This window comes from Eublepharis macularius, chromosome 14 (assembly GCF_028583425.1).
Source record: "Eublepharis macularius isolate TG4126 chromosome 14, MPM_Emac_v1.0, whole genome shotgun sequence".
In the NCBI taxonomy this organism is placed as follows: Eukaryota; Metazoa; Chordata; class Lepidosauria; order Squamata; family Eublepharidae; genus Eublepharis; species Eublepharis macularius.
Window position 1 is genome coordinate 57,251,193 of NC_072803.1, and position 25,498 is coordinate 57,276,690.

At 44.6% G+C, this 25,498-nt stretch overlaps 1 protein-coding gene and 1 pseudogene across 2 annotated transcripts in view; one reads left to right on the forward strand and one right to left on the reverse strand.

Moving 5' to 3' along the window:
* The window catches only part of CERCAM (cerebral endothelial cell adhesion molecule), a 32,275-nt gene extending 17,465 nt beyond the window's left edge, over positions 1 to 14,810 (reverse strand). The window contains exons 1-8 of one of the 2 annotated variants that reach the window (XM_054997813.1): positions 14,548 to 14,810; positions 6,417 to 6,527; positions 5,719 to 5,836; positions 4,998 to 5,132; positions 2,429 to 2,633; positions 1,667 to 1,786; positions 1,326 to 1,421; positions 183 to 259 (exon numbers count right to left, since the gene is read on the reverse strand). In XM_054997813.1, the coding sequence (XP_054853788.1) occupies positions 183 to 259; positions 1,326 to 1,421; positions 1,667 to 1,786; positions 2,429 to 2,633; positions 4,998 to 5,132; positions 5,719 to 5,836; positions 6,417 to 6,527; positions 14,548 to 14,798 (1,113 nt within the window). In that variant the 5' untranslated portion in view covers positions 14,799 to 14,810. The remainder of the gene's footprint in view (positions 1 to 182; positions 260 to 1,325; positions 1,422 to 1,666; positions 1,787 to 2,428; positions 2,634 to 4,997; positions 5,133 to 5,718; positions 5,837 to 6,416; positions 6,528 to 14,547) is intronic. The other variant, XM_054997814.1, reaches the window with a different exon arrangement.
* Positions 14,811 to 24,880: 10,070 nt separating this feature from the next.
* Positions 24,881 to 25,245, forward strand: LOC129342601 (prefoldin subunit 1-like; annotated as a pseudogene).
* Positions 25,246 to 25,498: the final 253 nt, after the last annotated feature.

Genomic DNA, 25,498 nt, shown 5'->3' on the forward strand with positions numbered 1-25,498 from the left:
AATAATGCACCCAAGAAGTGGATCCAGCTAAGGCAGCAAGTACCCAGTGCAGGCAGAAAAGAGCCAACTAGGACGCAGCGGCAGGGAACATACAGCGTACATCAAGGAGTGCCCCTTGGCTTAACAGGAAAACTATGCATTTATGTATCAAAATACTTATATCCAGCCCACAAAGCTCTTACCTCATCAAACCCAATTTTAGTCAAGTGCTTCGGGGGGAGGTAAACATGCCTGGAGAGGGACATGGGAGGGCCATCCACTGCAAGACAGATATACAATGCATTGGACTGAGGCAAACACAAGGGATATATCCTCTAAAAAAGAACTGAAATCATGTTTCAGAAAAGCCTGCCTTACGCAAGATTGCATATGTGTGTTTATTTAGCATAATTTATTCTGCATCTGCTAGTGGGAGGGCAATGAGTTATGCTGCAAGGGAAGAAATACACTGAAGCCTGCCCATTGAAAAATTCTGGTTAATAATCCTCAAAGTTCTAGGATTTGGCAAGGCACAGCTCATGTGTTTTCTTACTTAGCTTTGCAGCCATGAGGGATAGGAATTTACATTCTGGAAAAAGAAACCTGAAAGCAGTCTCTCTAGCTGACATATTCTGCAGGATCATAAAATGCACAGAGGGGATCAAATCTGATATGTACACATTTTCTTCTGCCTATAAATACTCAGAGGAAAATGCCACTGAAACAGGTTGGGCCTGACCCCTCTTCTGCCATCTTGCCACAAAGAAACAAAGGGGTCCTATGGCACTCTAAGAATTAAAGGGTGGCTCGAATATTATGGCCTAAAGATAGATATGCGTCAAACCCCTCAATAGGACTAACCCATCTCAAAAGAATTCAGTGGTTGAACTAGGCAGTGCCGCAAAGCACAATTCACAAAGAATAGTAAGTTGGGACTAGAGATGGGCATGAACCGAAATACGAATCAAAGTTCTTCATGAACCGGGCAGTTTTTTGGGTTCACAAACCAGCAGTTCGTCAGAGCTCATTTCTGACAAACTGCAATGAACTGCTGTGATTTTTAGAGTGGTTCATATGGTTCATTTTTTGGTTCCTCACTGCAGAGATCCTGGCACCAATTAATCTGTTACCTAGGCAATGGAGGGGGAATGGGCTTTCTGCAGACCTTCTGCAGTCCCAGAAGTGATGAACTGACAAACCAAACGAACCAGTTCGCAAACAGGGCAAGGTCACAGAGGTTCGTGGTTCATGAAGCGCAACGAACCACTTGCAATGAACTGCCATTTTCCCAGTTCATACCTGCCTCTAGTTAGGACTGTATCAAAGGGTATAGCTTGAATATTCACCTTTTTGGATTATGGCAAGTCTGGATTTCCCAGAACAGGAAAAATCCAAACAGAAGTAGATATCGCAGCCAGGTGTGTTGTCAAGAGGCAATGGTTCTTTGTACAACAACAAAATGAAAGAGAGAAAAACATATCCAAGGCAGTACAGTCAGGCCTGACTCTCAATGCAGGTTAAACACAAGATGGAGAAATGGTGGCACACCACTAACTCCTCAGTCCTCCCCAAGTGCCACTACACCAGGTCAAGAACCCAACCAGAAGAGGTCATGTTGATCCCCTTATCTCCCACCCATGTGTCATTACTATGTTTGGTATGTGAATGGGTGTGTGTGCAGGCTTACCCATGGCATTCAGAACAAGGTGTACAAAGTTGATGCGTTCATCCTCCAGCGTCTGATGTGATTTCACAGGAACATTGATAAAGCCAAAGTACTCCTGATTGCTCAAGTATATCTGGACTCCTGTACACAAGACAAAGGAATCATAGGCCCTACACAGCCAGCACAGGGTCTCTGCCAAAAAATCCCCCACAGTCTATCCCACATCAGACTTACATGCTTTTCTAAATGATTCTGACTTTGGTACTCATAACACAGCCCATTTGTCCTTGTGCTTTCCCAAATCAGAACTGTATACCCATGAAATGAATAATTCCACACTAAAAACTATGCAAACCAACTGGCGTGTGCGCTTTGGGAATCCGATTCGGGTAAAATGCCCAAATTGGACCCAATTCAGAAAGCTCCAGGATTTCCCGAAGCAAAGCTTCCCGAAGCATTCATAATGCTTCGGGTCAAGGAGTTTAAATGCCCTTGATTCACTCCCTGACATCTCCAATGAAAACAACTGGGTAATAGGTGATGGGGAAAACCTCTGCCTAAGACTCTGGAAAGCCACTGTCATTCGGAGTAGACATTATGACCCTGACAGATGGAGACTGCAATCCTATGGAGAGTTACTCCAGTCTAAGCCCATTGACTTCAATTGACTTAGACTGGAGTAACTCTGCATAGGATTGCGCTGTAAGTGTATAAGGCAGCTTCATGTGTTCAATGCCCAAATGCTTAACATCAGCCCCATTAACCTCTCCCTCCTGCTCTCACCTGCAGCTTGACAGGAATATGCAAAGACAATGATGTCATCGAATGGCCATGTATAACTGGGATGGGGAGGGTAAAAGGCCAGGTTAGCAGTCTCGCCCTTCCGCAGGTCAATCAAGAAGGCAGCGTATACCATGGGGACCGTGAAGCATCCAACACGCTGCCGATTCTTGGTGGGAAAATAGTCCGCCGTTCTGCGATAATAACCCTGACATGCACAAAAGACATTTAAGACTTCATGACAAACAGTTGGAAAATAAACATGGCGTCTTATTTTTATATATGACAAAGGCGGCTACGCTTTTTATACATGCAAAAATGGGAAAGTGCAGCATTGTACAGTATTGCCTTCAATGGATTGTGAATATGAAGGAGTTAGCAAAAATGGCTAAACTTACAGCTCTGATTAGAGATAAAACATTGTCTGTCTTTATGGTTAATTGAAAACCTCTTATTGACTTTCTGCTTGAGAAAAAAGACGAGAAAAATGAACGGATGATTTGTGGATTTGATTTCTAAGAAGATAATTTTGGGAAAAATAACTAAAAGGGGGGCAGTATTGAAAAGGTAAATTTTGGAGGTATCAAAACTACAAGTATAATATTTGTAAAGATATTATAGGTGTTGTAGAGAAAAATGGAAAATGAAATATGTATTATTTTTCTTTAATTTTTGTGTTTTTTTTCTTTTTCTCTTTTTCTTCTTCTTTTTTATTTATTTTTCTTTTCTTTCTCTTTTCTCTGTCCTTTATATTGGGCTTTTAATCTTATCAATAAAATAAAAAGTATTAACAAAAAAAAAGACTTCATGATTTGGAGCACAAGCGCTATCACTACCCCCAGGAAGAGCTTACTCCAAGCAGAACAAGAGCCACTGCAAGCAGAAGAGTCTTGCAGAGCTTTCAAATGAGGCTGAGGTGCCACAGGAAAACATCCTGCAGTCTTGGGAGAAGAGGGAAGGAATCTGTCAGAAAACACCTTTGCTTTACCACCTCAGCAGATGGACAGAACTACCAAAAGGGAAGTCTTGGAAAACTTAACGGCCATAGAAAGGGAGAGTAGATAAAGTGGCAGCAGAAGAGGTTATGGGCCCAGAGTACAAGAAGGCACATGACCCAGAAACCTTAATAAAGCTAATCAGGTCAGGGTCTCAGTGCCTAGATAAGTCAGCAGGGGTGTGCACTTTAGGTTTCCGATTCAGGTGTATTCTGTATTCCCGAATCGGCCCCAGCATTGCTGAGCTGATTCAGAAATACCGAAGCAAAACTTTCTGAAATGCTTTGTAACGCTTCGGAAAGCTTTGTGCAGAGCACCTGGAGGGCACATGATTTCATTATAATACTTCAAGAGGTTCAGAATAATAGATGTTGGGTTTCTAAGGAGCCTTTCATACAGGCTATAGACCTGTGAAACCTCAGAGCTAGAACGTCATGAAGAGCCACACAGTATCAAAACAATCCCATCCTCTCATATAAATTTGATCGCTATCTTACTATCAGAGGCCAAATCGGCTATAGCTTCCTTATGGAAAGGAAAAAATGCCCCTCAGATCTCTCATTTGCTCATACAGGTATGGGATTGTTTTACAATGCAGAAACTCTCTGATCAGATGGCATAGATAGAATGCCCCAACTACAAATCTTTCTTTATGGAACAATGGCTTCCTTATCACTAAAAATGATAAGGTGAAAAAGTCTATCTCAACCCATTAATATTATGATGCCTTGTTTTACTTAGGTTTTTTTCCCTCTTAAACTTTAATCTCTGTTCCATTGTACATATACTGACCCTTTCTCTAGCTTTAAATGTTACCATCTCAACGTACAATAGTTGTGTTTGATAAGGCAACACCAGATATTGTCGTCAGACCACTGTTATCCTTTGATTCTTGTTAAAAATCTGTTACAACCACGTTTAAATAAAGTATTAAAAAAGCCGCACCACATTACCTGGGTTTTATAGGGTGGAATCAACTTCATGGATAAAGCTCAGAAACATCTGGGAACCAGAGCTGGACCCTGGTAGCCCATTTAATGCCATAGTCTGAAATGTATTCCCATTTGGTCCAAAACTGTGCAGTGGCAATCAGTTTTGTGACTCTGCTTGCAAAAGATCAGGCAGGCCCCCCCCCCCCCCCCCGCACACTTCTGGCATTCTGCAAACTATGTAAAACATAACTGTCCAGGGGGCATTTTTATAAAGGCAATGGGGCTATATAGTGATGCAACAGCTCAAGGAAGTGATTTAATAAAGGGAATGAGATTTTGGGCTATACTACTGTGCACAGTATATATTATGTTTGCTGTCTGTATTATCTTGCTTTCACTATATTGTTTTCCACCTGTGTTATTCCACCTTTTGGCATTGTTAACATACCATATCTAATCCTTCTGCTTTTGCTTTCAAATTTCTGTAATCTTAGTCCTATTATTTTGTTTATCAGATGTCTCATTCTACTGATTGCACTGTCTTGCATTCCGCAATCTGCCTTGAGTCTCGGTGAGAAAGGCGGACTACAAATGACATAAACAAATAAAAAACCAAAACTTATAGAGCTCTTTCAAGTAGCCTACCTGAGGAGTAATCCCACACCAGAAGTTGGAGTAGTATGTTTGGGAATCCAACATGGGCGCAATAACCGATTTGTTTTGCGCCATGAGGAGCTTCAAGGTCTGGTTGTTAGTCAAGATGCTGTCTGTGTCAGTGAACTAGGGAAGGAATTAAAAAGGAAAAATGAAACACACGCTCGCTAGCTCAACGGAAACCATGTTTGGAAAGTAGGCCCTTTCCAAGAGAATTCATACAGGCAAGCAGTAAACCTCACTAAATGGTTTTGAGACTTGGAAAACGGCTCCTCCAGTAGTGGAAGATCAATGGCCGGGTAAGGCAGAAAGGGTATATCAAAAGGAGGGAAAGTAGCAGTAGAGGTTTATGGACAGAGTTGTGAACATCCAAGTGGAGTCTGAAGATCTCCCCAAATTACAACTGTTCTCCAGACTATAGATATCAGTTCCCCTAGAGAAAAAGCAGGTTTGAAAGAGGGATTCTATGGGATTATAGTCTGAGGACCCCCTCCCCAAACCGCAATCTTCCCAGCCCCACTTCAAAAATCTCCAAGAGTTGGCAACTCTAGTTGTGGAGGATTTTCTGGGGAGTGCATGAAATGATGCAGACAACAGGTTGTGGAGGGAGAGTTATATGAAAGCAAAGTCTGTTACAGTAGACAGAATGCTAAGACAGCCCAGGAAACCTGAGCTACTGTTTTCCCCACCTCCAATTACTGGATTGTCTTACCAAAATATAATCAGCCCTCTCAGCCCGGGCATAATTCAGAGCTCTCTGTTTAAGCCTCATGACATACTCAAAACGCTCGTTACTCCAATGCTTGGGCCCAAGTTCATCAGCATAAGAACTATTGGAGAAAAGCAACAGTTAAAAATGGTTAAGATTTATCTAGGGGGAATATAATAATAGTAATAGTAATAATAATAACATTTGATTTATAGACAGCCCTTCAGGACAACTTAACACCCACTCAGAGCGGTTTACAAAGTATGTTATTATTATCCCCACAACAATCACCCTGTGAGGTGGGTGGGGCTGAAAGACCACTGAGAGAACTGTGACTGACCCAAGGTCACCTAGCTGGCTTCAAACGGAGGAATGGGGAATCAAACCTGGCTCTCCAGATTAGAGTCCTGCCGCTCTTAACCACTACACCAAACTGGCTCTCTTAAGGTACTGTGGTCATAATTACAGTTGTAACATCAGCAACCATAAATTTATTTTTCATCTCCTGTTACTTCTCTGATCATTATCAGAGTAGTATCAATTCCAGATGGCTTGTCTATTGCAAGGATGTTGTTAAAACTGCTGATTCACTCCAACCACCACACCATACTGGCTCTCCTACACAATCTTCCTCCTGTTCTGCATCTACATTTAGGAAAAAGTATTTCTTATGCAATTTGGTAAGGCTGACCAATCCTCACCTGGGTTCGTCCTCTGCTCTCCACTCAATGTTTCGGTAGTGTCTCTCCATCGCGGTGAACCATTCCTGAAGCATTTCTGTGGTGTTGTCCACATTGTGATCTGTCACACACCTGGGATTCCAAAGTGAAAACCAGGGGTCAGTTCCTCCCCCTTGTTCAGTTTTATCGGACAGACATAAGAACCCGAGAACAGCTCTGGATCAGATCAGAGGGCCAACTTGTCCTGCCTCCTGTTTGCCACACAGTTCAACCAGATGCACTCAGAAGGTCTACAAGCAAGGCATAGGACCCCCCCCCCACTCCCGCACCTGCTGGTTGTTGCTCTCCAACAACAGGTATCCAGAGGTATAATGCCTGCAATCATAGAGGTTCCATTTCCAGCCATGGTGGCTGATAGCAACGGGTGGACCTCTTCTCCATAAATTTGGGAAATCCCCGTTTAAAGCTATTTGTGGTAGCAGTCATCGGTACATCTTGTAGCAGTGAATGCCTCAAGATAATGATGTGTTACGTTAAAAAAGGATGCTCTTTTGCTACCACCCATCAATTTTGTTGGGAACTCCAAAGCTTGTAGCAACTGCTGAGAGTGACCTCACGGGTGGTGGGCATAACTGGCAGGCCAGAGATTGCATCCAGATGGTTTTGCACGATCCCCAAGGGATGTGGGGGCATAAGTCCTGGAAGCACCATGTTGGCCCCATACTTGGAGAAACATCTTCCTACTCATAGATCTACAGGAGCTAGCCGTGTTAGTCTATAGTTGCAAAACAGTAAAAAAAAAAAAAGTCCAGTAGCACCATTAAGACTAACCAACTTTACTGATGCATAAGCTTTCGAGAACCACAGCTCTCTTCGTCAGATGAACTATGGTTCTTGAAAGCTTATACAAAAAAGTTGGTTAGTCTTAAAGGTGCTATTGGACTTTTTACTATCTTCCTACTCTAGCAGCAAACTACCTGTACTGGGTGGCATCCCCCTTGCACACACACCAAATCCCAGCAGGGTAAAAAATATTTATGATTTATTATTATTATTTTTAATTTCACTTAAGATTCTGTCCTGCCTCCCAGATTATTATGTTCCTAAACCAGCTCTCTGTGCCCTGTCAGCAGATGTGAAATAGAGGGTGGCAACCAGAGATAAGGCTTTTCTTTTTCACTGGTGCCACACCACCTTGCAAAGTCCTTCCCTGTTGAGGCTCACCTGGCACAATTCTTGTCTCTATGATTAATACAAGCAAATACAAAGGACATTTTTGCAGCTGGATTGTTAATATGCAAGGAGGTACACATTCTACCATAGAGCTCTAACATCTCTGCTCCAAAGAAAACTGCATTCTGCAACCCACCTACATAAGAAACTGATTTAAAACAAATTAGACCATTTGCCAATCTAGCTTAAGCTCATCTTCTCTAATAGGCAGTGGCTTTTCACAGCTTCAGGCAGAGAGAGATCCTGCCCAGTGCCTGCTCCCTGGGATACTTTAGTTGGGAACGGTGGGGATTGGAGACCTTCCACATGCAGAGATTGTGTTCTACCACTGCCCATTGGCTCTGTCCCGAAATTAAATCAAGCCCCCTATTTTTGAATGACTTCATCATCAAATCTACAAGCCCAATGTACTATATGTCACATAAGAACATAAGAGAAGCCATGTTGGATCAGGCCAATGGCCCATCCAGTCCAACACTCTGTCTCATACAGTGGCCAAAAACCAGGTGTCCTCAGGAGGTCTGCCAGTGGGGAAGGGACACTCGAAGCCCTCCCACTGATTGTCCCCCCCCAAACACCAAGAATACAGAGCATCACTGCCCTAGACAGAGAGTTCCATCTATACCTTGTGGCTAATAGCCACTGATGGACCTCTGCTCCATATGTTTATCCAATCCCCTCTTGAAGCCGTCTATGCTTGAAGCTGCCACCACCTCCTGTGGCAGTGAATTCCATGTGTTAATCACTCTTTGGGTGAAGAAGTACTTCCTTTTATCCATTCTAATCCGACTACTCAGCAATTTCATTGAGTGCCCATGAGCTCTTGTATTGTGAGAAAGGGAGAAAAATACTTCTTTCTCTACCTTCTCTATCCCATGCATAATCTTGTAAACCTCTATCATGTCATCCCTCAGTCATTGTTTCTCCAAGCTAAAGAGCCAGACTAGTGAAAGACTAGTATAAGCAAGGCATAGAAACCCCACACCTGCTGGTTGTTGCTCTCCAACAACAGGTATTCAGAGGTATAATACCTGCAATCATAGAGGTTCCATTTCCAGCCATAATACGAGTTTATTGGCAAGGCTCCCTTCTAATGCAAAAGGCAGCCTTGATGTGAAAGCAAATGAACCCGCACATCAGCCACAGTAACTCTGCACATTTCTCTAAGCAGTGGCTAGGAATTCTACAATCATAGCCTGCTGTTCTTTTTTCTCCCTGGCCAATTGCTTGAAATGACACGTTCATTTTCCAAATGGCTACCACATCATCTCTGAATGTATTTATAACTTGTGGCCTGTACTCTTTGTAAAAAAACCCCAAAATCTGCATTTGATGGGAGGTCGGCTTTCCAAAAAGAGGAGCCCTGGCTCAGCAGTAAAGAGCAGATTTGGCATCTGACATCTCCATTTAAATGACCTCGGGTACCAAATTTGGGAAAGAGCTTTCTCTGCTGCCAGCCTGGAAAGGCCATACCGAATTGGATGGCCCAGTGGCCTGACCCAGTATAAAGTAGATTCCTCTTTTGAAACAGATAACCAAGTTTCCAAAGGAACGGGTGCAAAGAAGCTCACAGAAAAAGTTCTACTTTATTTTTCCATCCTCCTTTTCTACTAAAAGGTAGCATTCACAGTAGCTTACAAGTTAAAAATTGGATGCCAATAAAATCACACAAAAGACAACCCGGTAACAGCAATGTCAAAGCAGATGACAACGCAAAACACTCCTAATGGAAGTAACAAAACCAGCACTAGCAGTAAAAATTTAGACATTTACCACTATTTCCCCCCCAAGGAACAAACTGTAACAGAAAGCCAAAAGCTGGGGGCACAATGAGTTTCTTGGGGGAGGACATGTGCCCCTGCCCTTGGAATGTCCTCCCAGTTCAAAAAGGGACCATAATGCCTGTCAATCTCACCTCAGTTTAGTGTGGGCACACAGCACAGTGCAGCGGCAGCTGATCTTAGGTGCCTCCATGGAACCTTGGACCCCCATTTCCATGTGACCCCCTCCTTTGATGCACGGGGCAGCTGGGCAGGATTTGGGGGGGGGGGAGGAAGGAATTCCAGGGAGGAACTTGAAGTGGTGACTCTCTTACATAGGGTTGCCAGCCTCCAGGTAGTGGCTGGAGATCTCCTGGAATTACAACTGGTCTCCAGGCCACAGAGATCAGTTCACCTGGAGAAAATGGCTACTTTGGGGGGTGGACTCCATGGAATTATGCCATGCCAAGGTCCTTTCCCTCCCCAAACCCCACTTTCTCCAGGTTTCACCCCCCCAGATCTCCAGGAATTTCCCAACTTGGAGCTGGCAACTCTACTCTTACACTAGTCTGGACCTGGGTGGCTTCCAGCACAGGATCCTCTCAGAGGCACCTTTGGGGGGAAGACTCCACCAGTGCTTTCCCTCCCACCCCTATGTCATCGGGCAAGGCTTGATTTAAACCAGATGCCAGTCCAGGGCATCAGACTCACACACGTGGGACGTGGCACTCATGCATTGGCTCATACAAACCGGGATGCTCCCTGTACGAAGCAGCTACATGGCACATATTGCAACTGTGCGCAAGTTGCGATGCAGTTGAAGCAAGCCACTGTGTGAGTGCCAAGTCCTGAGTATGAATTCTTTCATCTCAGCCAGTACCATATTTAAATCAGGCCTAAGAAACTGTTCTGAAAGAGCCTCTACTTCGTCCTTCTAATTTCTCCTTCTGCCTGATTTTGGGGATCGGTAGGGGCAGAGAGATCCCATTCTATTCCCCTTCTCAAACCACTGCTTGGATTACTGTCCCAGTCTGCAAATCCTTGTATGCAGCAGCAAACTGCAGGTGCATGATGGCATGGAAGATCTACGCATGCTCACCTGAAGAAAGTTACAAGCAACTCCCATTTGTAAAGTATAGGATTTTCCTAGCAGGCTGGCTGCCCCCAAAGCCTGCACATCTGCGGCAGAATATGCCAGAATACCTGTTAAGGCTTGCCTGGTCGTCCTCACTTCCGGAAGTTGCAGCCCAACAGAATTTCTCTTGCAGAATTTGCACTGACGTCTTTGTGGGCCAAGAACTTTTCATATTCTTTTCTGGAACCTCCACTTCTTAGAATTCCTGCTTACTTGCACTTTCCCCCAATAACATTTCATACAGACAAACTTCAAAGGTGACTCTTGTGAATGTACAGATGCTATATTAACTTTAATCTAGGCTATTCTTGGAGTTGTCTCAACACGCTTTTTGGTAGCTTCGGACGCAGGATTTGGCATTCACAAGAAGGATGTCTGCACGCTGCCGTCAACTCTAGTTAGCGTCAGACCCTCTAAGCATTTCGCAGATGAAAAGACGGACACTGTCATTTACTTGTAAGGCCAGGCCTGACTCCAGACTCAGGAGGCCCCTGTATATGAACACCCAATGCACACAAACACACACTCATCTTCCACAGAGGAGAGACCAGAGGAGAAAAAGCAACTTTGTCTGGCTTCTTCACTCCCCAATGCGGCATAAAGGACAGTGAGACAATCGTGCCTCCGCTGTTTCATCCTGGGCAGATCTCGCGCCCTCCTTCACGTTGCTGGGGCTTGAAGAAATCAAACTTCTTTAAGCCCCCCTACCAGGTGATCAAGGATTAGAGTTCTGGCCTGGTGCCCTAATAGGGAAGTGTAGAGGATGGGCCCTCCTAGGGTCCTGGCAGTAGTCCAGCAGTACAATTCCCCACCTCATGCCAACCCCTGAGTAACATTCCTATGCTCTGACAAGAAATGGCTATTCAAAAATTCAAAAGAAAGCAGATAGATAGATAGATAGATAGATAGATAGATAGATAGATAGATAGATAGATAGATAGATAGATAGATAGATAGATAGATAGATAGATAGATAGATAGATAGATAGATAGATAGATAGATAGATAGATAGATAGATAGATAGATAGATAGATAGATAGATACACACACACTATATACCAGGGCTTTTTTTCTGGGAAAAGAGGTGGTGGAACTCAGTGGTGGAACTCAGTACCGCACAATGATGTCACTTTGGGTCAGCTGGAACACGAGGGGAGTTTTGTAAAGTTTAAATTGCCCTCTGCGAAAATGGTCACATGGCCAGTGGCCCCACCCCCTGGTCTCCAGACAGAGGGGAGTTTAGATTGCCCTCCGTGCCGCTCCAGAGGCGCGAAGGGCAATCTAAACTCCCCTCTGTCTGGAGAGCAGGGGGCGGGGCCACCGGCCATGTGACCATTTTCAAGACGTGCCGGAACTCCGTTCCACCATGTTCCCGCTGAAAAAAAGGCCTGCTATATACTATAAAGGACGTAAATAAATAAATAAATACTTCACAGAGCTTGCATTTACATATATGCACAATAAAGCCAAGATGAACCCGTCACCTGTCCCTTACTCAGAAGTTTAAGTTCTAGAGAACTCGAGGAGGAAAATGAAACCCAAAGAATAGCAGCATATGAGGAGGTTTTTGCACTGTAACCAAAAAAAATTAAGCACCCTCACCCCCAATTAGGGACAGCAGATAACATGGAATAGAAAAGAAGCTACAAAACAGGGGCTATCCCTGGTAAATAGAAACGACTGGAGCATACCGAACACATGTTTATAAATGTCCTACGAAACAGTCCAATTCTGCATTTCCTCCCTGAAGCTGCTGTTGGTGTCCATGGTTCTCCCCTTCTCACAACAACCCTGTGAGGTGGATTGTGTGTGTATGTGTGTGTGTGTTATGTGCCGTCAAGTCATCTCTGATCTATGGCAACCCTATGAAAGAAAGACTTCCAAAACATCCTATCATTAATGGACGTGCTCAGATCCTGCAAACTGGAGGACGTGGCTTCTTTGATGGAGTCAAGGCATCTCGTTTTGGGTCTTCCTCTTTTCCTACTGCCTTCCACTTTTCCTAACATTATTGACTTTTCCAGAGAGCCCTGTATTCTCATGATGTGACCAAGAGCAGGCTGTGAGAAAGTCTCTGACACGAAGTTATGCACATGAGCTTCATGAGGGAGTGGCAAGCTGAAGCAGCCCCTCCCCATCTCTAACCACTACACCTCATAGTTCAGCCTTGCTGTGGCAATGGCTGCCCTCATTTCATTTCCCTGTTCAATCTACAATCACGAATAACAAAACAAAGCTGGGGCTAGGAGTTCACGCTTGCTCTTTTCAACAATTTTTGACAAGCCAGGCACAGTGAGTCCAAAAACATTACAGTGAGAACAAAATCGTCTAAAAAAAAAAAAGATTAGAAAGCAGAGAAAAGAAGAACAGAAACAACCTAATAGAGACCAGACTACATAGCAGAGCTCGGATTTCTGGATCTCGGCACCCCTGGCCTGGATTCATATGCAAGACAGATGGAAAATCATTCACATGCTCTTTAAAAACGATTTATACTACTGGAGTAAGGTTTCCTACAAGCTAATAGAAAGAGACTGTAAAACATGCCTGCAAGTAGTAAGTGTTGGAACGGGTGAGAAAGGGAATCCCAGAACCTCTCTGGAGATGAGCATGGATGGGGAAGAGAAATCCTGGAGAGCCGGCACCCTTGGAGGGGAAGGGAATTTGCAGGATGACAGCAGGGGAAACTGGATGTGGAACACCATCCCCAAAACGATGCTCTCCAACTGTCATCCCGAAGAAGAGTTCAGTGTAACTGAAAAACCTTGCTACCTTGGCTTGCTGACACAGTTGGTTCCCTCAAAAGGTATCATCAGAACTATTGGGGTATTCTGTCCTGAGGATCAGCCTAGTGATCATTATTACAAAAACTCTGGCCGCGATCCACTGTGCTGGACAGTAGGCCTCATGCTTACAGGAGACCATTCTTTCTCCTTAACATGAAGCTCCCCTTTCTCAGGAGCGGAGGCACATTAAAGAGAAAACGGTAATTATTTTGATCAGATCGTATTGCATCCATAAGTATTGTTGCTAGTTCAGCCCCTAAGTCGGTTTTAGTTAATGTTCCAAACACGTACCTCAAAATAACGATTTTCTAGGCAATGCAGCTCCACTAGCAAAATTTTAACACTCCCTTCTCCAAAATCACACTTTTAGACAAATTATCCAGCATCCCAAAGCCCGACACCCACAAACGCCTCAGTACAAAAACTCACACAAACCTATTTTCATGCATAAACTGTACAAGGCACCCCCAAAGCATGCAGGTACAGAGAGGCATCTCAGACAGGCTACTCCAAACTTTCACACCACTCATCCAATTACCAGCGACACATACCTAAATTTCAATGGAAAGCACAGTTTATGGGGGGGGGGGTGCTTCCCAAACCACACATGCATTCCCACACTCACACTCCCAACAGATTCTGCATCTGACGAAGAGAGCTGTGGTTTTTGAAAGTTTATGCTACAGTAAAGTTGGTTAGTCTTAAAGGTGGACTCTTTTCTGGACTCTTTTCTATTTTGCTACTACAGACTAACACGGCTAACTGCTCTGGATCCAACAGATTCTGACTTTAATGTGTGCATTGATCCCAGTGTTTCATCCTGGAGAACATTTGGAGGGGGGCAATTCCATGTGGATAAACCATGCCAGTCTGCAGTAGCAAAATAAAGCAGAGGCGCTTCGAGAACGGGAGAATTTCATCCGGCATAAAGTTTGGTGACTCAAAGCTCATGTCACCGGATGCCTAAATAGGGGAGCCGATGCACCCCACATTACAGCCAGGGCTACCCAAAACACACACAGACGCCACATGGATCCCAAATCACCCACAGCCTCATGCCCAGATAGCAGCCTCTTAAAACCAGGCTGTTAATCTTCCCAGACACCCCCTCCCCACTACCCCCCCAGAAAGCCATTCCTCCTAGGCACCCCAAACCCAACAGCCCTTCTTTGCCCCCCTCCATGCCGCCCCAAGCCCAGCGGCGAGGGATGGGGGGTATTGAGCAGGGGCGCGTTACCAGATGCTGATGCGCTCTTTGGGATAGTCCAGGCGCTCCAGGGCCCCCAGGTAGTAAGGCAGGGAGTGCTGAGAGTTGCGGGCCAGGATGGCGAACACCACGCTGGGCAGCTCCCGCGGCTGCCCGCCTGGGGCCCCCTCCCTCTCCGCCGCCGCCTCCTCCTCCTCGGGCGCGGCGGAGACCCCCGAGGCGGACCCCAGGAGCAAAAGCAGGGCGCAGCGGCGCAGGAGCGCAATCGCGGCCGCGCTCATGTTGGAAGGCTGCAAAGCCCGGGGAGGGGTGGGCGAGAGGGAAGCTGGGGAGGGGCGAAAGCCGGAGAGGAGGGCTCCAGCTGGGGCTTAGGCGGTCGCCGGACCAGCCTTCCTCCGGCGCGCAGCCTCTGCAAAACGCTGAGCTCGCCGGAAAACCTGCGGTGAGGCCGAGTGCCAAAATGCAGACCTGAAACGCCAAGCCGGTAATCCCGTTCCTCTGAGCGTGTGCAGGGTGCTTTTCTGCCCATCGTGAGCAGCTTCACAAAGGAGACTCCCAGAGCTGTACCCAATGGAAACCAGGAGGGGCAATTTCTCTGCAGGAATTCTGGCATGCCGAGCCAACAACAACAACATTCGATTTATAGGCTGCCCTTCAGGACAACTTAACACCCAGGGCCAAGCTACAAGTGAGGAATGACACTTGAACGGCAAGTGAACTATGTGATCAAGTGGAGTGCAAGTGGAGTGCAAGTGAACAGGGAGGCATACATGTCTGTTCACTTGCCATTCAAGTGTCATTCGTCACTTGTAGCTTGGCCCTCACTCAGAGTGGTTTATAAAGTATTCTATTATTATCCCCACAACAATAACCCTGTGAGGTGGGTGGGGCTGAGAGAGCTCCTAGAAGCTGTGACTAACCCAAGGTCACCCAGCTGGTTCAAGTGAAGGAGTGGGGAATCAATTCCCATTCCCCAGACTAGAGTCCCACCGCTCTTAACCGCTACACCAAACTGGCTGTCATCAAACTTTCCCCTGGAGGGAGAAAGTTTGGTGACAGCCAGACGTTTGGAAGGGGGTGTAAATTGAGGACATTTCCAATGTGAGCTTTTTAGGAATAGGAACAATTCTAGCGAAAATAATCACTCTCAGCTGGTGCTCCTAAAAATGGCAGTGTTCCAGATTCTATCCCTCTGAACCACCAAGTTCCTTCCAATCAAAATTCCTTGAGGAGGATTTCCCCCCCAAATTGCTTATCATCCTGATCTTGTTTAAGTGACCCTACAAGCGGCTCTGACGACTGTGAAAATGTTTAAAGGGTAAGAGGTAATTTAAGAAAATTATTGTTTAGTTAAGGCAGGAGTTGATTGTCAAAAAGCTTCTGGACTTAAACATCACTGTTCTTATTCAAATTACATGTTTCACATGCCAACAAATCAAAGAAACAAACATGCACACCATGGGATGAGTTCACTTCATGAGATACACGTAGGCTTTCCTGTCCAGAAACCCAGGTTCGAATCCCCGCTCTGCTATGGAAGCTTGCTTGATGATCTTGGGCCAGCGGCTCTGTCTCAGCCCAACCTACTCACGGTTATTGCTGTGAGGATAAAAAGAAAGAGAGGAGGTGGATGTAAAATGCTTTTGGGTACTCACGGGAGAAAAAGGCAGGGTATAAAAGAAGTAAAATAAATAAAATACAAACTTGAAATGTTGAAAAAAGCAGGGTATAAAAGAAGTAAAATAAATAAAATACAAAATTGTAATGTAATCAAGAAAAACACAAGACAATAGCAACAATTGGTGGTAAGTTTTGCTAGACAAATTAGCATGTGAGGAATCCCAGATCCTTGTTAAGTCTGTATTCTGTTGGATATGCAGAACCAATGGCCTTAAACTTTATATCTGTTGTTTCTATGGATCTTAAGCTGCAATTTATTCAGCAAAAATTATGTTTAGGCTATACTGGACAACAAAGAATAAAGGGGGGGTTGGAGGGGAAACCCCACAAACTCAACCCAAACAGGCAGGGAGAAAAAGATAGAGGCGTCAAGTTGAAATAAAGTGGAAGATTGATGAAAAACTCCCAAATACATTGGAAACCATGCCTCAGAATACAATATCAAATGAAGAGCATTGTGTGAGTGCAGTCCTTGGCCTGCAGCAACATTTGTATGATACCACACAATAAAAGAGTTTTAGATAAAGCATTGGGAACTTTTCTATATTGATTTCTGAATGTGTGGCTGTGTTTGATTATCAATATTGTACAATTGACCACTGAGGAAGGCCTTAGGGCCGAAACGCCTCTGGTCTGTCTTTGTGTTGGTCATTGGACTGTATCATCATCTGTGTATGGAGAATGTTTTAGCAATTCTTAGCATATAGCATATAGCCTGCCATTCAAGCCTTATGTTTTTAACTTGTTTTTAACCTATATGTTGTGCAAATTCATAATAAATACTTTCTTGGAATATATTTTACATTTTACGTTGTAACTTGACCCCTCTTTTTTTCCCCTTGCTTGTTTGGATTGAGTTTGTGGGTTTTTTTTTCCTCCATCCCCTTTTTTTCTTTGTTGTTGCTATGCATTAGGAGTTGTATTGGTTGAGAGCTTTTGTTGTTAGACTATATTGGACACCATCACACCTTTTTATTTAAGGACTAAACAAAGCTGATTCCGCACACGTTGGATAATGCACTTCCAATCCTCTTTAGAGATCATTTGGAACTGAATTTTTCGAGTGTGAAACAAAAAATCCACTTCCAAACAATAGCTAAAGTGCATTGAAAGTGCATTATCCAACGTGTGCGGAATCAGCCAAAGTGTCTAATTGCTGGCATTCTAGCTTAGAGGATGCGTCTCTTAAACATATGCTTAGGGAGTGTCCAGTTATTCTGTCATTTGGGGAGGAAGTCATTACTTACATTAACTTCGGGTTAGAATGTTCATTGGTTTTTGAGAATGCATACGTGCTTTTAAAATATTTGCCTGTTTCTTGGAGGCTAACCAATGATCAACTAAAATGGACCCTCTATTAATGTAACCAAAAACATTACAACGTTGGAGAGAAAAATGCCTACCTTCCATAATTCAATGGATTGAGGACTTTGCATATGGACTTACTTTTAGATATTTGGAAATCTTTTATAGTTGTTTATGTGTAGACCTGTCTCTGTTGTTGTCATATTTTTATTTCTATTTTGAACAAGGTAAAAAAAAAGGATAAAAGCAGAATCGATGAAACTTATAGCAGTTAATATAGATGAGTTATAAAAGTCTCTCTTGTTTTTTGTTTTGTAGTCAAACTTGCAAACAAACAGCACAAAAAAGGCCTTTTAGTGTTATGCATGAGAACGATACAGGAGGCGGCTCTTTCATACCTGTCTTAATCAGGTTGAAGGCTCAGTCCCTCCCCACAGTGACTGGCCGGGCATTTTCTTTGCACCCAAAACGGTTGACACCCAAGAAGGGAGAGAAGTGGATTATTCCATGTAAGAGCTGAAAACAGTAGGAGGGAAAAAGGTTAGCATCTTCTGTGAAGGTGATGTTCAGACACCAAACCATGATTTATGCTAACTGTGGTTAAGAACGTAAGCCATGGTGTGAGTTTCCATTGTACAAGTACATACCAGCTTTCATTTGCCATTCTCTCTGCTTTATAAATTCATTTCCAATTTCATGGTACAGCAGACTCTGCCATCGATCTAATCTGCTGCCAAAAAAAACTTTCTCCAACTTAAGTGGAATGGTCATTTGTTGGAGAAAAGCTCCTTAGGTTGGAAGAAGGTTTCGATCTTTGCTCCATCAAGTGGTAGGATAGCAGTAGGCTCCACCCTACTAGGATTAGCCCATTCAGACATGCTACCAACCCATAGTTAGAACAAACCATGGTGTGCAAACACATTTCAGGCCACGGTTTTTTATTTGGGTGTGCCGGCCAATCAAAAGCCATAGTGTTTCAATTCAGACATGACACCCAAGGATAATTCAGCTTGCTTAACTGTGGCTTGGGTCGCTGTATCAAGAGGGAATGGTCTTCAGTTGAATAACATCAAAGAAAAGGAGAACCCACTCCAAGAAGACCATATAAGATCATTTATATCAACCAATGTACAGTCTGAGAATCTTTCTAAACGATCAAATTGCAGCACTAGAAATTACGTTGTATTCCATTCTATTTTTGTGGTGTGCACACGATCTTCATTACCGCAACACCCCTTTGGTGCGGTTTCCCAACCGTCGAGCTACCCCCGAGGGGGTGAGCTCCCGGTGGGAAGATGGCAACGGGTTTGCCAGCCTTGGTGTTTTCCCGTTTCACAGCACCTTGCTTCTTCACCAGCCTTTACTGTGTGCAGTATCCTCGTTTCAAATTCAATGTGTCCTCTTTTGCATTATTTCAATGGTGTGCAAACACATTTCAGGCCATGGTTTTTGATTCGGGTGTGCCGGCCAATCAAAAGCCATAGTGTCTCAGTTCAGACATGACGCCCAAGGATAATTCAGCTTGCTTAACTGTGGCTTGGACCAATGGTATGGCTAGCCCTTTCAAAACCGCAGATACAGAAGTGAATAAAAGCTCTGCAACTTCAAGCTCAACTCTGGGCTTAGCTTGAGTCACACCTCATTAGGGCTTAGCCCCCTCATTGGTTTCAACAATGTGCAGCCAGCACAGTGTAGTGGTTACACAATGTCATATAGCCAGGTTCAAATCCCCACATTACCATCGAAACTCACTGTATGGTGACCTTGAGCCTATCATTTTCTCTCAGCCTAACCCATTTTACCAGGTGATTGTGAGGATGAAATAAAGGAGGGGTGGGAGAATGAGTTTGTAAGCAGCTTTGTGTCCTGATTGGGGAGAAAAGCAGCGTATAAAGACCTTAATTAATTAATGCTATAACTCAGCTATATGAAATATGATGTGATAATAGCATATATCTGCACGCATGCACAATAACTTCCCTTTACCACTGAGTAGACACAAAGTACCACTGAGGGTTTGTTCCCCTTCTATCCATCACAGAGGAGAGAATTTCTTCCTTTCTGTAATGCAGACAAGAGGAGAATTCTGAAATATACTGACATGCATTGATCATTCTAAACATGATTTTCCTTGTAGGGCAGATGTGTGTACAGGGATCTATTATTTATTACATTTTTATTCCCCCTTTTTTCCAATACCATACATGGTTTCCCCTTCCTCTGTTTTATCCACACAACAACCTGGAGAAGTAAGTTAGGCAGAGAGAGAAAAAATGCAGCTGGTCCCTTGGTGAGCTTCATGGTTGAGTGGTAATTTAAACCCAAACCTCCTTGGCTGTAGTTTAGGATTTTGTATCACACTGACTTTCAGAGAAGCAACCTTGTATCAATAACCTTGATTGATACATCTGTACTTGTTCCTCTTGCTTTGTGCAAAAATACAGTTTTGTGGAATACTTTTCTCCAGGGCTTTTTTTTCTGGGAAAAGAGGTGGTAGAACTCAGGACTGCACAATGACGTCACTTTGAGTCAGCTGGAACAAGGGGGGAGTTTTTTAAAGTTTAAATCACCCTAGGCAAAAATGGTTGCATGGCTGGTGGCCCTGCCCCCCGATCTCCAGACAGAGGGGAGTTTAGATGGCCCTCCGTACAGCTGGAGTGGCGTGGAGGGCAATCTCAACTCCCCTCTGTCTGGAGATCAGGGGGCGGGGCCACCAGCCATGTGACCATTTTCAAGAGGTGCCGGAACTCCGTTCCACCGTGTTCCAGCTGAAAAAAAGCCCTGCTTTTCTCTGAGAGGGTGCTCATTCAGGAGTATATGCCTTACTTCGATATTATTCCTATTTTTCATCTTCATTACTGAACTGCACTCCAGCTCTCTCCTGAACAGCCAATTCAGCGAAGGATAGCCCAGTAAAGTGCTGCCATCTAGTGACTAACACTGCACCCTACTTTTAATCCAAAACAGCCCCAGCTGCAGAGGTTGCACAATAATCTCCCTTTCACCTCTACACAGTACATTTTGTTTTTAATCCCAGGGAGGGGCCAGGACTCGGTGGTAGTCTGCGTTTTGCATGAGGCAGGAAGAGTCTCTGTTAAAAGGTGTCCGGTAACAGGCATGAGACCCCAGAAAGGATTTGTTGCTAGTCACAGTAGACAGTACTAGTCTAGGCGGATCAGTGGTCTAACCAGGGCTTTTTTTCTGGGAAAAGAGGTGGTGGAACTCAGAGGGGTTGCCCTCGGAGAAAATGGTCACATGGTTGGTGCCCCCCCCCCGATCTCCAGACAGAGGGGAGTTTAGATTGCCCTCTGTGCCGCTTGATGGCGCGGAGGGCAATCTAAACTCCCCTCTGTCTGGAGATCAGGGGGCGGGGCCACCAGCCATGTGACCATTTTCAAGAGGTTCTGGAACTGCATTCCACCACATTCCTGCTGAAAAAAAAGCCCTGGGTCTAACTCAGTATCATGTTCCAGAATGAAACATGTTGCAGTGATCCTGGTGCATTGCCATCCTTTAAGCTGGTCCCGCTGGCTGTTATTTTAACATCAGTTTGAGCTGCAAGCAGTGATCAGGTGATGCTATTTAAGTTCTGCCTGGAAAAGCTTCAGTTGCCCATTTCCACTTACTAAACCTCCATTCAAGGCTCAGGACAACCCCCCACCCAGTCCAGTTGGCACCCTTAGGCCCATCTCACGAGTGATGAAAATAATCTCCCTGAAACTTCCATTCAAAAACTCCCGAGCCGCTTGACTGATGAGCCATTATGTGAAAGCCCGGGGTGGGGTGAACACCACGCGCATACGGATGCTAATTGACCTCCCTTCCCGGAATCCGTAGGCATTTATTTTCTTCGTGCATTTGTATACCACCTTTCTGTCATTGTATTCGAGGTGGTTCGCAATGCAAAATGCCACCCCTGCGCCAGGAGTTTACTTCCATGCCATGGAAAGCTCCAGCTGCCCATTGCCACACATTAAGCCTTGATGAAAGGGGCAGGATATTTTTCTCCAGGCCTGTTGGCAACCCTAACCAGCCAGAACACAACACCCTGGCTGCCAGGTTCCATTTTGACATCTGATAGATAATAACAATAATGCAATTTTAAGGAAAGTGCCAATGCAAAAAGTGCAAGGTAAGTATTCCAATATATGTACTCCAAGAATACTAGGGACTATCCATCTGCACGCATGTAGCCCCAATGCATGGAATACAGTCCATACAACACATGTATAATAACATGCATATAAATACAAAGTTTGTCTTTCAAAATGTACAGTTCCAACGGGTTGTTTCTTCTTTCTTGCAGGCAAACCTGCCAATGAAGGGCGAAGAGGGTCCGATGGGAGCCAGAAGGTTGATAGGGAAGCTCACGGGCTGTTGGCAATGGGTGCGCTAGCAATTTAGACAGCTGTTGGACCCTCTTCGCCTTTCTCTGTGGTGGCCCCTATCCTGTAGAATGGAATGCCTGAGGAGGTGAGGAGAGCCCCCACTCTCCTAGCTTTTCTCAAAGGATGCAAAGCTGAAAAGGCTTTTGTATTGTAGGGAGGGGGTCTCAGGGCCAAGCTACAAGTGACTAATGACTCTTGAACAGCAAGTGGATTGAGTGGAGCGCAAGTGAACAGGGAGAAATACACTTGCCGTTCAAGTGTCATTCGTCACTTGTAGCTTCGCCCTCAGATGCTCCGCTAATGAGTTAGGGACCATAGACTTCACCCACAGACTTCACCACTATGTTGCTTTACATACTATCTGTTGCTTTAAATATGTGCTCGTCAGCCCTAGAATTGCTTATGTTCTGTTTCAGCATTTCCTCAACTCTGTATTGGATTCCTGCTCATGCTATGTCTTTGTAAACTTGTGTTTATTTACCCTACGGCATTGTTTATGAAATTGTCCTTGATACTGACTGTTCTAATCTCACACTATGTAATCCGCCTTGAGTCTCAGTGAGAAAGGCGGACTATAAATGACATTAAACAAACAAACAAACTACCTCACAGGTTTCTGAGAGGATAAAATGAAGAAAAGAGGAGAACGATGAAAGCCGCTTTGGCTCCTCATGTGGGAGAAAGGTAGGGTACAAATTAAGTAAGTAAATAATAAATCTGTGGGCTGTGAACACAACAGCAATATTTAACGTTTCCACTTGAGATTTTTCAGGGAATTTGCACATGAGTCTTCCCTGGAAAATCTACATGACCATCCAATTCCACCAGAATTGCTTCAAAACTCATTCTAAAAGAATGTGAAGCTCCTTGAAGCCATTGACAATATGGCCCCTTGCTGACTTCTCCCCCCCTGGTTATGGAAACCTGCCCCATGGTTTACCACGGAGTGGGTGACCTAAAGAGGGCTGGAAGATGTCTAGAAAGACACTGGCAGAAAACTCACTCTGAAACTGAGAGCCAAGCTACAAGTGATGCCTGACACAGGTTGGACACTTGTCAATTTACCTCAAGTTTTGATGGGAAATGTAGGCATCCTGGTCTCGCAGCTTCGCTCTCTGACTGCTGTCCAATGGACTTTTCAACTGTCACTTGTCCAACATTCTGCTAAGCTGCCTACATTTCCCATCAAAACTTGAGGGAAGCTGACAAGTGTCCAACCTATATCATTTGTCACTTGTAGTTTGGCCCTGAAAGCCAAGCTACAAGTTGGACACAGGTTGGACACTTGTCAACTTACTTCAAGTTTTGATGGGAAATGTAGGCATCCTGGTCTTACAGCATGGCTCTTCATTTAACTGAAGTTTACAGAATCCCCCCCCCACACACACACACACAGCAGAGGGGAAGGGGGTGCCTGGTGGGAGCCCAGCGCCTGCACTCCCCTCCCAACTGCATGTTCTCCCATAGGCTGCTGCTCTGTAAACTTCAATTAAATGGAGAGCCAAGCTGCAAGACCAAAACGCCTACATTTCCCATCAAAACTTGAGGGAAGCTGACAAGTATCCAACCCGTGTTAGGCATCACTTGTAGCTTAGATCTCATACAGCATGCTACAGAGCCCGTTGGAAGATCTGTGAAGCAGCAGTGAGGGCAGCAAAGCCATTTCTCTGCAACCACTGCATCATCCAGCTCACGGCTGTCCCAGTTATTCAAGGTATCTCGTCATCTCCTAATTCCTAAATCTGAATCTTTTCAGCCTGAAGAAGAGACCATTCGCTGTGATGCTTTTGCAGTGTTCTTTGCTGAGAAAATAGCACAAATACTCCCAGATCTAGATGCCAGCTGTAATTAGATGAGGGCAAAGAAATACCCATTACACAATCTTGTTCCCACTTTAAACCAGTCACAGCAATGGATATTGACAGGATCCTGGTGCCTTTGAAAGCCATTCCTGCACACTGGATCCTTGTCCATCTTGGCTGCTAAAATCATGTAAAGACCATATTAATGAGCCCTTGAGGTCTATTGTAAATCAGTAACGTTCCAGCATACCTTCAAACAGGCGGTTCTCCACCCACTACTTATAAAACCATCCCTAGACAAAAATGACGTGGCCAATTATTGTCCCGTCTCCAATCTGTCGTTTCTGGGCAAAGTGACTGAGAGAGCAGTAGCTGACCGACTTCAAGTCTTCTTGGATAAATCTGGTGCTTTTGGACCCATTTGAGTCAGGATTCAGGTTGGGCTATGGGACAGAAACTTGGGTGGCATTAGTTAATGATCTCTGCCTCGCAAACACCATGCTTCTTTGTTGCTCCACCTGGACCTATGTGCTGCCTTTGATACAGTAGACCATGCCATCTTGTTGAGGTGCCTGGAGGCAGAAGTAGGTTTCAAGGAATGTACCTTAGACGGGTTTAAAATCCTGTCTCTTGGAACAGACTCAAAGGGTAACTGTTGGGGACCAACTATCTGCAGAATGGAAATTATCTTGTGGGGTTCCACGGGGCACAGTCTTATCCCCCATATTGTTCAACCTCTATGTAAAGCCTTTAGGAGAGCTCATTTGTAGCTACATATTGTAGCTGCAATATGCAGATGAAATCCAGCTCTATATCTCACTATCCGAATCACCATGGGATAAAATAGAGATCTTAGGTTGCTGTTGACAGTTGTGGTCAAATGGCTGAAAGCAAACCAATTGAAACTTAACCCAGACAAGATGGAAGTGACACTGGTTGGGAAGGCAGACATCTTGAAGGACATTGTACTTCTCACTTTTGATAGAGTTCGTTTGACCCTTGCGGACTCAGTCAAGGGCCTAGGAGTTATATTGAATCCAGCTCTACTACTAGAAAAGCAAATGAAGGCAGCTGCAAAAATGCTTTCCACAAACTCAGCCTAGCACGGAAGATGGTCCCCTACCTTGACACAGCCGATCTGGCCACCTGGATCCATGCCATGGTAACATCAAGAATTGACTATTAAAAATGGCGGCGCCCGTGGACCTTGAGCTGAAGAAGGCATTTACTGAACTTAAAGCAAAAGTCATTGATACCCAGCAAAAAGTGAAACTTGCAGATATACAAATAGATCAGCTAAACAGGACAAAGAAGCACGCACATCTTACACAGAGATTATGACCTTGGCTGATGAGACACGAACGTATGAAGGTGTAGGAAGAATGTTTATCCTTCAGTCCAAAGGAGTGATTCACAACCAGCTCTTAGAAAAGCAAAAAATTGCAGAAGAGAAAATTAAGGAATTGGAACAGAGAAAACCGTACTTGGAGCAAAGTGTAAAAGAGGCTGAAGATAACATCCGGGAGATGCTGATGGCAAGAAGAGCGCAATAGCTGCTCCTGCCCCACAGTTACCCCCTTCTTGTCTTTGGCCTGAGCAAAGAAAAGCCACAGCGGCATAGATGCCTGATGTCTCAATGCAGAAGACCCAAGGAACTCAGGTTGTGCAATGAAGCTCTGCCCCACCCCTCCTATTGTTTGATGTGCCAATAAATTCAACCTGGATGGGAGAAAAAAAGAATTGACTACTGCAATGCACTGTACATTGGTCTCCCCTCTAAGAGACTCCAGAATGCTGCAGCTCGGC